The sequence below is a fragment of the Sciurus carolinensis genome, chromosome 8 (genome assembly GCF_902686445.1).
Source record: "Sciurus carolinensis chromosome 8, mSciCar1.2, whole genome shotgun sequence".
NCBI classification, from domain to species: domain Eukaryota; kingdom Metazoa; phylum Chordata; class Mammalia; order Rodentia; family Sciuridae; genus Sciurus; species Sciurus carolinensis.
Genome location: NC_062220.1, coordinates 120,003,730 through 120,017,885, shown reverse-complemented (window position 1 = coordinate 120,017,885; position 14,156 = coordinate 120,003,730). Strand labels below are relative to the sequence as shown.

The following is a 14,156-nucleotide window of genomic DNA, read 5'->3' as shown; positions in this document are numbered from 1 at the left end:
GATTTGGGGGTCCTAGGAACTTTCTTTGGTAGCCCCATGAGGCCCTTTCCTTTTTGAAAACTCGAACTACACACTATAGTCTGTGCCATGGTACAGTACTCAGTTTATATAGTAAAAGCATCCCTAGTAGTAAAAAGCTCTGCTTTGCATTTGGACCTAGTTTTCCCCCTCCCTCCCTCCTTTTTTGTACCAGGGATTGAACCCAAGGGCACTTAACCAGAGCCACACCCTATCCCTTTCTATTTTTCAGAGATAGGGTCGCACTAAATTGCTTAGGGCCTCGCTAAGTTGCAGAAGCTGGCTTTAAACTTGTAATCCTCCTGCCTCAGTCTCCTGAGCTGTTGGGATTATAGGCATGCAACAGCATGCCCAGTTTGACACAGTATTTTGTCCTAGAACGTCGGGCTTGATTGTGACAACAGGACTGTGTCCATTCTGAGCCCCAGCAGAGGTTGGGCAGAAGCCTGAGATGGACCCAAGACTACAAGGTTTTCTAGACCTGTTTCTCTCATGGTGAGTGGCAGTTTCCCACAGCCATTCTGAGGAAGTACAGGTAGCATCACTCTGCCTCTAAAGCTGTCTTCCTGGACTCATGATGCATCCTGCCTCTCCCTCTAGATCAACAAAAGGCACACATACTTGTGCAAGATGTCTTTGAAAGGGACATTTATAAATGTGACATTTCTTTTTTTTTCTGAAACCCAGTATCTCGTTATGGAAGAGGTAATCGTAAGTAACAGTACTGTATGAGGCATAAGGTGCCACAGGCAGCAGTGAGAACCCATATTAGCACCCCACCCAGATAGGACCCTCCCTTGGCCCCAAGACCCTCATGCAGCCACATCATCCAGTGACCACACTCTTCCTAACCAAGAGGGTCTATCTGTGACTTCTCTGTGGGGACCACCAGTGGCTCACCAGTGTGGATTTGATGCCAACACTTTCAGCTGCCTGGAAGGCCAGTGTGAAGTTCCTTTTCTGTAAAAGAAATCACATTGCTGCAACATACAGACAACACAAGGAGAAAAGTGATGTGGAAGACAGATACTCACTTCTGTTTGGGACCAAAACAAACCCATACCAGGACTCTCAAGTCTCCAAGTCTGTACCAAGGATCCTGTGGATACCTCGGGTGGACCCTGCCCATCCTCCTCTCTACCCAGCCTTTTTATTTCCTCACTCAGGAAGGTTCACTTCTGACACACAGACCCTGAGTTGCCTAGATGTACCCAAAAAGCTAGAGAAAACCACCTATCAACAGGTGTTTTGATCCTCCTTTGAGGCTCTTCAAGGGTTGTCTTCAGGGCTGGTGGCGCTGTGGGGGAGATGGGGGATCAGAGCAGGGGTTTTGGGTCTATCCCCTGAGCCTGAGGAGTTTGATGGATGGGATGTCCTAAACCATGGCCTGGGACTGTACAGGGTTGATATTCCTTACCACTTCTGAGATCCACAGTGCAGAAAGGGCCGTGTCCTGAGATGATGAGAACAGCTTCTCGTCTGGGTGGCGCTACCCTGACTGCTCATGCCATAAACAGCCCTTCCTAGCTATTTCTTGAGGCACTTGATCCTAAATGTTGTCACCCAAGGATTGACTACTTCTATTAGGGAGAACATCACATGGAGAACTGTGAACTGGCCAAATGTTCCATAACATTTGGGTCAGGGACTGGTTGTCTTGAGCATCAATGACCAATCCCAGAATGAGACTGAACTAGAATGTAGCTTTCCCAAGCCAGCACTGTTGTGTGCGACCCACTGATGGAAGGAGTCAGCCATTCCATGGTCTGCCTTACCTTATCTTGGCTGTTCAGCTCTTGATATGGAATGTGGGCTGGAAGATATGTGTGCAGGAGTGCACAGAAGGCCAGCCCATCGTTCCAGCTGCTACTGAAGTTTGTAATGTCGATATTCTAAGTGAAAAGAAGAAAATCAAGTAAATGACACATGTCGTGATCCTCTCAGGAGGTGCCAGGGAGATTGGAGAAACCTCTAATATCACAAGGCTTCCAAAACACAAAAGCAAATCCCATGCAGGGTGAGCTCTGGAGTATGTTAGGGGCTGTGTCCCAATTCCGCACTTACTGTTTTAACTGGACATTTTATGATTTCCCCCATCGTTCCCCCTACATGGTCACATGATTTATAAGCTGCTCCATATACTGAGAAATCTCCACGCAGCTAAGGTTGGTCTCTCCAGTGCCTGGCTATGGTACATTACAGACTGCAGAATGTGCGTGATGACCAATGAGGTTTAAAGCATCATTTATTAAAATGGAACTCATTCCCCATTGTTTGCTGAAGCACTTAAAAGAAACACCAAGTCAGTATGCATCTCAGAGTGTGCACAACACAAGAACACTGTCTACCCTGCTTGAGGTGCTGACCTCCACATCCAGGCTGGGTTTCAGTACCACATTGCATTGTAGATCACTACAGTTTCCACTCTCACATGGCCACAGTTGAAAAAATAATTTTAACTCTGGGCTGTGTATTCTCCTTGCAGCCCGAGAGCTACCATTCCTTTCTTTTAAGGGGCCCCTTACTGCCATGTCTAAATGGAGTGTATTTGTAACTACAAAAGGCACATATTCAGAATGTTTATTAAATTGTAGCTCAGGTGGTATGCAGTTCTTTTTTTATTTTTACTTTTTTTTTATGGACATAATACCTTTATTTAATTTATTTATCTTTATGTGGTGATGAGGATCCAGCCCAGTGCCTCACATATACTAGGCAAATTCTCTACCACTGAGCTACCACCCCAGTCCTGGTTGAGTTTTTCCCTTATTTTTAAGAATTCCTTTGAAGATAAAACTACACATTTAAATTGTGGTAATTCACACATTACATAAATGTCACAAACTGAAAAAAAAAAAAAGAGAGAGAAAAGTTCCCCACTTTTCACATCTCATTTATTTCTCTCTTTAGGCACTGAATCCAGGTGGTTGAGTTTTTCCCTTATTTTTAAGAATTCTTTTGAAGATAAAACTACACATTTAAATTGTGGTAATTCACACATTACATAAATGTCACAAACTGAAAAAAAAAAAAAAGAAAAAAGAAAAGTTCCCCACTTTTCACATCTCATTTATTTCTCTCTTTAGGGACTGAATCCAGGGATACACTACTGCTGAATACATCCCCAGTCCTTTTTATGTTTTATTTTGAGACAGGGCTCACTGAGTTTCCCAGGATGGCCTCAAACTTGCAATCCTGCCTGAGTTTCCCTAGTAGCTAGAATTACAGGAGTGTGCCACTATGCCTGGCTCTCACTGTTTATTTCATGCCTCCTTCCACTGCACTGACAGTCAGTTTCATAGGTTAACAGGAAGCCCAACTTTTATTATTTAAGGTAAATCACCCAGCCCCTGAGTAGCATTTCTTATTCCTCTCAGGAATGTGTGAGCCACAGAATAGTGGTGCTGAGGATCCAGCCCAGTGCTGGATCAATACTATTCATAGCTATGAAAATTTTTACAAAGTTTACAAAGCACTTTACCATTCTTAACCCCTCTTTACAAACAGATAGGTCCTCATGCCAAGAGAGGAACCTGAGGCTCAGAGACAGGGTAGGGATGATGGGGACCGATGCACAGAGCTATGATGATGTGTCTATGGAGCCAGTGAAGGTCAGGTGAGGCTGGGCAGCTTCTGGGGAAATTGGCTTCATCTAGCCTTACATCTCAGGGTGGTCCTCTCACAGAGCAGCATGAGCTTCACCATCAAAGCCTGTTTCCTCACCTATGACTGCATGTGTGCAGAATCCAGTGCTCTGGCAGCAGCTGCTCCAAGCCTAAGCCTTCAGAAGGACAGCAGTTTTAAGAGTTATTTCATAGGTTTCTTCCCCTCATTAACCTGACCATCAGTTGCTTCCAGTTTCTCTGATCTAACCTAGAGACCATTATCAATATCACTGCTATGAGGAAAGGCACAACAGTGTGGAAACCTGCCAGAAGCTACAGAGGAAGGTGGCATAAATGGGCAGTGGCTGGGGTGCTACATATGACTCAGTTATCAAAGGGTGCACTTGTCCAGTGTCTGGTGACATCAGCTGTCTCAAAATACTTGTGCCTGGTCAGAATTCTGCCTGCCTCAATGCTGTGGCCCTCAGCCTTCCCAGTCACTCTCCACCAGCATCTCTACTCTGACTTTAAAAGTCACTTCTCCTTGAGGGGTTCTGATGATGTCATGGAAGCACCTCATAATAAACAATGCTTCACAGTTCCTGCCAATTTAAGAATACCCCAGACGGAGAGACAGAAGACAGGCACATATGCACACACATGGATGCCCCTCTTATCACATCTGAATCTCAGGAAGTAGCCAGTCAGGGCAACCAGCTCCATCTGGAAGGAAACTACAACCTATGAGAGGCGACCTGTCAAAGGTGCTCTTCAGGCAGCAGGGAAGGCAGTATAGAAACCCTTGCCCTAAGCATCCTATGAGCAGTATTTCTAATTCTCAGTTACCCCAGAGCAATGCTAGGGATGGAACCCAGGATCTCATGCATGCAAGACAAGTGCTCTTATACACCCAGCCCACTCTAAAGCAGTCTTAAAAAAAGGTTCGGCTCAGGGAAGCCCAGACAGTTGCCCAGGCTACAGGTGGTATGTTGGGTTATAAAAAATCAGGTTAAACTACCACAGAAAGCGTTTCTGCTTTCGGATAGGTGTCTGGGTAAGATTTCCTAATGCTCTGAAGAAAGCACAATATTTCTGAAATAAGTCTACACTTGGGGCTGGGGTCGTGGCTCAGTGGTAGAGCACTTGCCTAGTATGTGTGAGGCACTGGGTTCGATTCTCAGCAGCACATATAAATAAATGAATAAAATAAAGGCCTATCAACATCTAAAATATATGTGTGTGTGTGTGTGTGTGTGTGTGTGTGTCTACACTTGGGTGCAGACAAGAGGCAGGAATGGAATGAATTATGGAAGACAAATGAAGAACAGGCCAGGACTGGCAACATGATCTATAGGACCCAGAGCAAAATGAAAATGTAGAACCCCTTGTTCAAAAGGCAAAGGAAGAAGTTCATTAAAGGTACTGAAAAAAGCTTCAAAGCCCCTCCCTACTCCTCCTAGGACTCCAACTGGTACTCGTGACTAAATGGCTGATGAAAAAGCCAAGGACGTTGGCCTTGTCCTGCAGAGAGCAGGGCAGGAAGCTTTTTAATAACATGTGGAGCTCCCTACGAGGCCAATGGCACTAACTCACTCGAGGTCACATTCATTTCTGGAGGAAGACAAACCTCCTCTTCCTGCCACAACTGCCCTTTCTGCTCCCTGGAAGAGGCTGCTCCAGTAGGGTGGTGGACGTGTTTGGGCTCACTGTGAGGCCCACAGTAGAGGCCTGTGCCCCGGATTCTAGGCTGTGGAAACTTGGGCCTTCCACCTCTCTTCCTCCAGACACACCCAGTTCAGTGGGGGAAAGGAGCTGTAGCTCAGGTACTCACCCCACCTGGAACCTGCAGGAAGAGGAGACTTGTTCAGGACATGCCGCAGCTACCTGTATCAGGAGGAAAGTTGGGCCCCTAGGATTCTAGGTGTGGGATAGTTAACAATTGTCCCTTATAGTTAACAACTGTCCCTTACAACATTTCAGATCAAAAGAAAGTCCAGACTTAGGCAGATTGGCTGGAGTTGCCACATCCCTTACCCTCTGGGACTGGAGAAGAGCCAGGCCAGGCTGCCTGCTTGTGGCACTGCTAAGAGGTAAGTTGGGGGCTGAGAATTCTGAGGTCATTAAGAAGCAATCCATTGGCACCTCTGCCTTCCAGTCCCACCCAAAGGCTCTGTGGGGAAGACAGCACGGTCTTGAACAGGGGTGTTCCTCAGGAAGTAGGGGAAACCTGCAGCCTGAGAGTAGGCCCCCTGCTTCTAATCCTACCAGTTGTTTCATTGTTTTTAATGTTCAGAGCTCACAAAACTAACAAAAAAACAACTGAATATACAAAGGTCTGCAAAGAATGAAGCTGCTTCTCTAAGGCTGAGAGGCATGGTGCTGGGAAAGGTAAGAGAGGAAGATGAGAACTCCTGACCTTCCTCTGCTGAGCTCTTCATCATGTGAACATCAAGTCCCAGTAATACAATGACAGAATTAGCAAGTATCTTGGAGAAAAAATATACCAAAAGGTATAATCATACTGAAATACAAAAGAAACAGCTTTTCCCTTCCCACCCAGTGAAGACTCTACCCACACCCCCCTGCCAGGTGCTGCCACATATGCAGCCAGTTAGAGGGTGGTAGCCCTGGGGTCCTAACCCCACCTTGCAGGTGGCCACCAGAACCAACCTCTGGCCATTTCCTCATGTCTTTGCTCTCACAGGATGGCCTGGAAGCAGCCTGATGTTCCATCCCTACCAGCAGGAATTCAGGCTAAACTTCCTATTGTTTTCTGAATAAGGGACAACATCAGAGTGCAGTTAGGTGAATTTTCCTTGGGACTGATGGTCTTTGCAATGTGTCATTCTACCTCTACCCGTAAGGGCCAAATAAAGTAACAGCCTGGATTTTCTAGACAAATGAAAAAAGCTGAAGATTTTGTGCTTTGGAAAAAACAGTTAAGCACCAATATGAAGCTTGTGGGGTATGGATCAGGGCTGACACATGATCACGGCTCAGTCTTGGGCTTCTATAAAGTGGACTGACCCACACAGATGACAAGTCATTAATCCCTAGGAAACTGCTGCATTTTACACACGAAAGGAGTCTTTTTGGTTTTGTGTCTTTACTGCAGGGAAGGCAGGTGCTATGAAACAGATGGTACCAATGTGATCCAGACACTACAAGCAAGAGCATCACTGGATGCCCCAGCCTGCTTTCCTTTCCTGGAGTGCTGCTTGTCCCCAGTGTATAATGTACCTTATAAACCTCCACCTTTCTGCACACAAAAATATGAAGCACAATCATTGGTCTTTCGGAATGTGGTTCTCTTCCTCCATGCTTTCTTTTTCTGCGGTTTGGATAAGGAATTAAGATAACTATCCAAAATCCCAACAGCTAAAATACTAAGCACTAAGTGGTAGGAAACTTGCTCTACAATCATTTGTCTCAAAGCAATTCAAATGTCATGAGGCAGAGCTTGCCCCCTATGGTAGGACTGGAGGGATGGCACCATGTGGAGCTGTCTTCTGTAGGCCTGCAAAGGTTTTGTGAGATCAGCATAAAAACAGAAGAGTTGTAGGGTCCAGAGCTGTGTTCTTTTTCTAATGGCAAAGATCTTCACCTTGAAAAGGAAGAGGCATCATCAATCCAAGATGGCAGACTAGAGGGAGGCTGCGTTCCTGGTCGCTCCGTAACTCGGGTTTCCAGCAGAGGATATCTGTTTCTTGGTGAGGCAGTTTTTGCTGCTTATCAATCCCTGCTGTTCACTTCATTTTTCTACTGCAATCACCTGCAGTCAGCCAGCATATTGACGCCTTTTTGAGTGCAAATTGCCCACTGTCAGGTGCCTATCATCCGCTATTTGCCTGCCTCTTGCCTGTCCATCGCCTGCCTTTAACCTATCCATCATCCACCGCCCGAGGTTCACCTCCTGATTGTCCATCAGTAGTCCAAACAGTAGACGGCCAGTGGAGCACCAGCTTCCTGCTGTTGCCTGGAAATTCACTGTCACAATACCTGCAGGTTTGATTACACGTGGCTGCCACCATTTTGAGACAACAGCCAGGCCCCATAGGACCCCTGGCCGGACTGACTGTGCCCTGTCTCCAGGATCCCTCAGCCCGACCGATCACTCCCTAACTCTGGGGCCCTCACATCGACTGCTCCCTGCTGCCAGGACCCCCAGACCAAATGACTGTGCCCTATCACCAGGATCCCCAGACCGACTGATTGCACCCAGCCTCCAGGATCCCACAACCATACCAAACACACCCCACCTCCAGGACACCTGCCTGACCAACCGCACCCCAACTCCAGGACCTCCAGCTGACCACGTCCACACCCCGGGTTGCAACTCCCCATTTGCCAACACATTTGGAAGCAAGAGCGGCCATCCTGTTATCCTGGAAGTCGTAGTTCTGATCTTTAGGTGGGGCAAATCCCATCCGAAGATGCCTGCTGGAGACTTGAAGCTCATTGTCAGGTACCTCTTATGCATCAGGCTACTGAAGACTGGGAGGTTTCATTACTATATGATTGTTATACTGTAGATTTTCTTTTTTCTCCTTATTGATCAATTTTAAGTTTTTATTTCTTTACTTGCTCTATTTTCCTTTTGTTTACCTGTTCCCTCAGTCTCTTTCTCCCTTTTCGCATGCTAACTACCAATTTCTTTTGATTATACTCACTCTATTATCTACAATGTCTATATTTTATATATATATTTTTAATCCCATTAACAGCTACTTCCTACATCCCTCTGCATACGCTTTATCCTCCATTAGAAACTACAGACCTTATTGCAAATCTGTTTGTTATACTGTAGATAATAATTGAATTCATTCTGTTTATTATGACAATATTGTTAATGTCCTCATAGGAGCTATTTGGTCTAGGATTGCATAGTGTCTGAACTGGGCACTGCTAATATTGATCTGCCCTTAAAGAAAAGATTTTGGAAACCTATAGGTCCACTATAAGCCAATAGGGGGTAATCTGTAATACCCCAGATCTGCACTGCTAGAGGGGAAGATACATGAACAACATGAAAAAACAAGGGAAGAAAATGATCTAAACAAATCTAGATTCTATACTAATAGAATCCAATGACAGTATGGTAGAAGAAATGTCAGAAAAGGACTTCAGATTATACATGATTAAGATGATTCGGGAAGCAAAGAATGAGATAAGAGAGCAAAATGAAGGCAATGAATGATAATACCGATAAGCAGTTGAAAGAGCAAAAAAAAAAAAAAAAAAAAAAATACCAAACGGAAATCCTTGAAATGAAGGAAACACAATGGAAAGCATCACCAAAAAACTAGACCACTTGGAAGACAGAACCTCAGACAATGAAGACAAAATATTTAATCTTGAAAATAAAGTTGCCCAGAGAAGATGGTAAGAAATCATGAACAGAATCTCCAAGAACTATGGGACATCATGAAAAGACCAAATTTAAGAATTATCAGGATTGAGGAAGCACGGAGATACAAACCTAAGGAATAAACAACCTATTCAATGAAATAATAGCAGAAAATTTCCCAAGCCTGAAGTATGAAATGGAAAATCAATTACAAGAGGTTACAGAACACCAAATGCACAAAATCACAACAGATCCATACCAAGGAACATTACAATGAAAATGCCTAACATTCAAAATAAAGATAGGATTTTGAAGACTGCAAGAGAAAAGCATCAGATAGGTGGAAACCAATACCGATAGCAGCAGACTCTAAAAGCTAGAAGGGCCTGGAACAACATATTTCAAGCTCTGAAAGAACATGGCTGCCAACCAAGAGTCCTATACCTAGCAAAACTAACCTTCAGATTTGAAGATGAAATAAAATCCTTCCATGATAAACAAAAGTTAAAAGAATTTACAAATAGAAAGCCTGTGCTACAAAATGTTCTCAACAAAATATTCCATGAGGAGGAAACGAAAAACAATAATGTAGGTCAGCAAAGAGAGGAACTACATTAGAGAAAAATTCACTCAAAGGAGAAACCAAGCCAAGTTAAAACCAAAAATAAGCCCAAATGACTGGGAATACAAATCATATCTCAATAATAACCCTGAATGTTAATGGCATAACTCATCAATCAAAAGACATAGACTGGCAGAATGGATTAAAAAGAAAGACCCAACGATATGCTGCCTTCAAGAGACTCAACTCATAGAAAAGACATCCACAGACTAAAGGTGAAAGGATGGGAAAAAACCTATCACGCACATGGACTCAGTAAAAAAGCGGGGGTTTCCATCCTTATTTCAGATAAAGTGGACTTCGAGCCAAAGTTAGTCAGAAGGGATAAAGAAGGACATTTCATACTGTTTAAGGGAACCATAAATCAAGAAGACATAACGATTATAATTATTTATGCCCCAAACAATGGTGCATCTCTGTACATCAAACAAATCCTTCTCAATTCCAGGAATTGAATAGACCACAACACAATGATTCTGGGTGACTTTAACACACCGCTGCCAGCAATGGATAGATCTTGCAAACAAAAACCAAACAAAGAAACCATAGAACTCAATAACACAATCAATAACCTAGACTTAACAGACATATATAGAATATTCCATCCATTAACCAGTGGATTCACTTTCTTCTAAGCAGCACATGGAACCTTCTCGAAAATAGACCATATGTTATGCTACAAAGCAGTCCTTAGGAAATGCAAAAAAATAGACATACTGCCTTGTGTTCTATCAGATCATAATGGACTGAGAGTAGAAATCAATGACAAAATAAAAAACAGAAATTACTCCAACACCTGGAGACTAAATAATATGCTATTGAATGAAACATGGATAACAGAAAACATCAGGAAGGAGATAAAAAATTCTTAGAGGTCAATGAAAATGATAATACAACATATCAAAATCTCTAGGACACTGAAAGCAGTACTAAGAGGAAAATTCATTGCATGGAGTGCATTCAAGGAAGGATTGAAAAGTCAACAACTAAATGACCTAACATTACAGCTCAAAGCCCTAGGAAAAGAAGAACAGAATAACAGGAATGGTAGTAGAAGACAGGAAATAATTAAAATCAGAGCTGATTCAATGAAACTGAAACAAAAGAAACAATTCAAAAAATTGACAAAACAAAAAGTTGGTTCTTTGAAAAAGTAAACAAAATAGACAAAACCTTAGCCACACTAACAAAGAGAAGAAGAGAGAAAAGTCAAATTACTAAAATTTGTGATGAAAAAGGAAATATCACAACAGATACCACTGAGATACATAACATAATGAGAAACTACTTTGAAAATCTATATTACAACAAAATAGAAAATACCGAAGACATTGACAGATTTCTAGAGACATATGCCCCTCCCAAACTGAACCAGGAGGACACACAAAATTTAAACAAATCAATATTAAGCAATGAAATAGAAGAGGCCATCAAAAGCCTACCATCCAAGAAAAGCCCAGGACCAGATGGATTCTCAGCCAACTTCTACAAGACCTTCAAAGAAGAACTCATTCCAATACTTCTCAAAGTATTCCAGGAAACAGAAAAGGAGGGAACCCTACCAAACTCATTCTATGAAGCTAATATCACCCTCATATCCAAACCAGGAACAGACACATCAAGGAAAGAAAATTTTAGACCAATATCCTTGATGAATATACATGCAAAGATCCTTAACAAAATAGTGGCAAACCGTATCCAAAAATATATTAAGAAAATTGTGCAACACGATCAAGTGGGGTTCATCCCTGGGATGCAAGGATGGTTTAACATCCGTAAATCAATAAACATAATCCATCATGTCAATAGACTTAAGGATAAGAATCATATGGTTATTTCAATTGATGCACAAAAAGGGCTCGACAAAATACAACACCCCTTCATGCTCAAAACACTAGAAAAAAAAAAGGGATAGTAGGAACATACCTGAACATTGTAAAGGCTATTTATGCTAAGCCCACAGCCAACATCATTCTTAATTCAGAAAAACTGAAAGCATTCCCTTTAAAAACGGGAACAAGACAGGGATGTCCTCTTTCACCACTTCTACTCAACATCATTCTTGAAATACTAGCTGGAGCAATTAGACAGACTAAAGAAATTCAAGGAATATGAATAGGAAAAGAGGAACTTAAGCTGTCACTATTTGCTGATGACATGATTCTATATTTAGAGGTTCCAAAAAACTCCTCCAGAAAACTTCTAGACCTAAGAAATGAATTCAGCAAAATAGCAGGCTATAAAATCAACACGCATAAATCTAAAGCATTTTTATACACAAGCGATGAAACATCTGAAAGGGAAATGAGGAAAACAACTCCATTTGCAATAGCCTCAAAAAAGATAAAATACTTGGGAATCAATCTAACCAAAGAGGTAAAAGTCTCTACAATGAAAACTACAAAACATTGAAGAAAGAAATTGAGGAAGACCTTAGAAGATGGAAAGCTCTCCCATGTTCTTGGATAGGCAGAATTAATATTGTCAAAATGGCCATACTACCAAAAGTGCTATACAGATTCAATGCAATTCCAACTAAAATCCCAATGATGTTCCTTACAGAAATAGAGCAAGCAATCATGAAATTCATCTGGAAGAATAAGAAACCCAGAATAGCTAAAGCAATCCTTAGCAGAAAGAGTGATGCAGGAGGTATCACTATACCGATCTTAAACTCTACTACAGGGCAATAGTAACAACAATGGCATGGTATTGGCACCAAAAATAGACAGGTAGACCAATGGTACAGGATAGGAGACACAGAGACATACCCACATAAGTACAGTAACCTCATACTAGACAAGTGTGCCAAAAACTTACAATGGAGAAAAGATAGCCTCTTCAACAAATGGTGCTGGCAAAACTGGAAATCCATATGCAGTAAAATGAAATGAAACCCCTATCTCTCACCCTGTACAAAACTCAACTCAAAATGGATCAAGGATCTAGGAATTAGACCTGAGACCCTTCACCAAACAGAAGAAAAAGTAGGCCTGAATCTCCATCATGTTGGCTTAGGACCAGACTTCCTTAACAAGACTCCCATAGCACAAGAAATAAAAGCAAGAATCAATAAATGGGATAGATTCAAACTAAAAAGTATTTTTTCAGCACAGGAAACAATCAACAATGTGAAAAGAGAGCCTACAGAGTGGGAGAAAATCTTTTCCACACACACTTCAGACAGGGCACTCATCTTCAAAGTTTATAAAGAACTTAAAAAACTTTACACCAAAATACAAAGAGCCCATCAATAAATGGGCTAAGGAAATGGGCAGACACTTCACAGAAGAAGATATACAGGTAATCAACAAATATATGAAAAAGTGCTCATCATCCCTGGTAATTAGAGAAATGCAAATTAAAACCACCCTAAGATTTCATCTAACTCCAATTAGAATGGCTATTATCAAGAACATAAGCAATAATAAGTGTTGGCATGGATGTGGGGAAAAAGGCACACTCATACATTGCTGGTGGAGTTGCAAATTAGTACAGCCACTCTGGAAAGCAGTATGGAGATTCCTCAGAAAGCTTGGAATGGACCCACCATTTGACCCAGCTATCCCACTCCTTGGTTTATACCCAAAGGACTTAAAATCAGCATACTACAGTGATGCAGCCACATCAATGTTCATAGCAGCTCAATTCACAGTATCTAGATTGTGGAACCAACCTAGATGCCCTTCAATTGATGAATGGATACAGAAACTGTGGTATATATATACAATGGAATATTACTCAGCCATAAAGAACAATAAAATTATGGCATTTGCTGGTAAATGGATGAAGTTGGAAAATATCATGCTTAGTGAAATAAGCCAAGCCCAAAAAAACAAAGGTCGAATGTTTTCTCTGATAAGTGCATGACAATATATAACAATGTGGGGTAGCAGGGGGAAGTGAAGAATGAAGGAACTTTGGAGGGTGTAGAGGAAAAGGGAGTAGGAGGGGGTGGGGATGGAAAAACAGTAGAATGAAACAGGATTACCCTATATATATATATGTATGATTACATGAATGGTGTGAATATACATTGTGTACAACCATAGAAATGAAAAGCTGTACCCCATTTGTGTACATGAATCAAAATTTGTCTGTAAAAATAAGAAATATAAAAAAAAAAAAGAAAAAAAAAAAAAAAAAAAAGAAAAGGAGGAGGCAGCAACATCCTCAGGACTGTGGCCTAAAAGTAGACTTGCGTGTGAATGGGGCTATAGCCATGCTCCTGGGGACTGCTGGGGGGGAAAAGGAAAGCTGAATGTTCTGAGCAAAGGACTGAGGACAGACTGTTCTTTATGAGGATTCATTTGCCCATTCGGTGAATCTACACCTGAGGCCAGGCCCTGGGATCATATCTTGGCTTTTTGTTCTTAAAGAAGAACAGAGTTGGATAGGTGGACCTGACAGTTCAGGGTGGGAGGAAGGCTTCAAAGTGAAGTATGGTTAAACTGGGATCAGAAAAACAGACAGAAGCAGGGGAACAGTGCTGAGTGGGCCTGCAGGTCAGTTGGGAAAGGAGAGGGTGCTACAGAGATGCTTGGGAGCTAAAGCAAACTAGACT

At 42.2% G+C, this 14,156-nt stretch overlaps 1 protein-coding gene across 1 annotated transcript in view; it reads right to left on the bottom strand.

The window, feature by feature from the left end:
- Positions 1–14,156, bottom strand: part of Specc1l (sperm antigen with calponin homology and coiled-coil domains 1 like) — a 153,129-nt gene that overhangs the window by 3,798 nt on the left and 135,175 nt on the right. Inside the window, exons 14-15 of the mRNA XM_047559991.1 lie at positions 1,794–1,910; positions 919–978 (exon numbers count right to left, since the gene is read on the bottom strand). Coding sequence (XP_047415947.1) covers positions 919–978; positions 1,794–1,910 — 177 coding nt within the window. The remainder of the gene's footprint in view (positions 1–918; positions 979–1,793; positions 1,911–14,156) is intronic.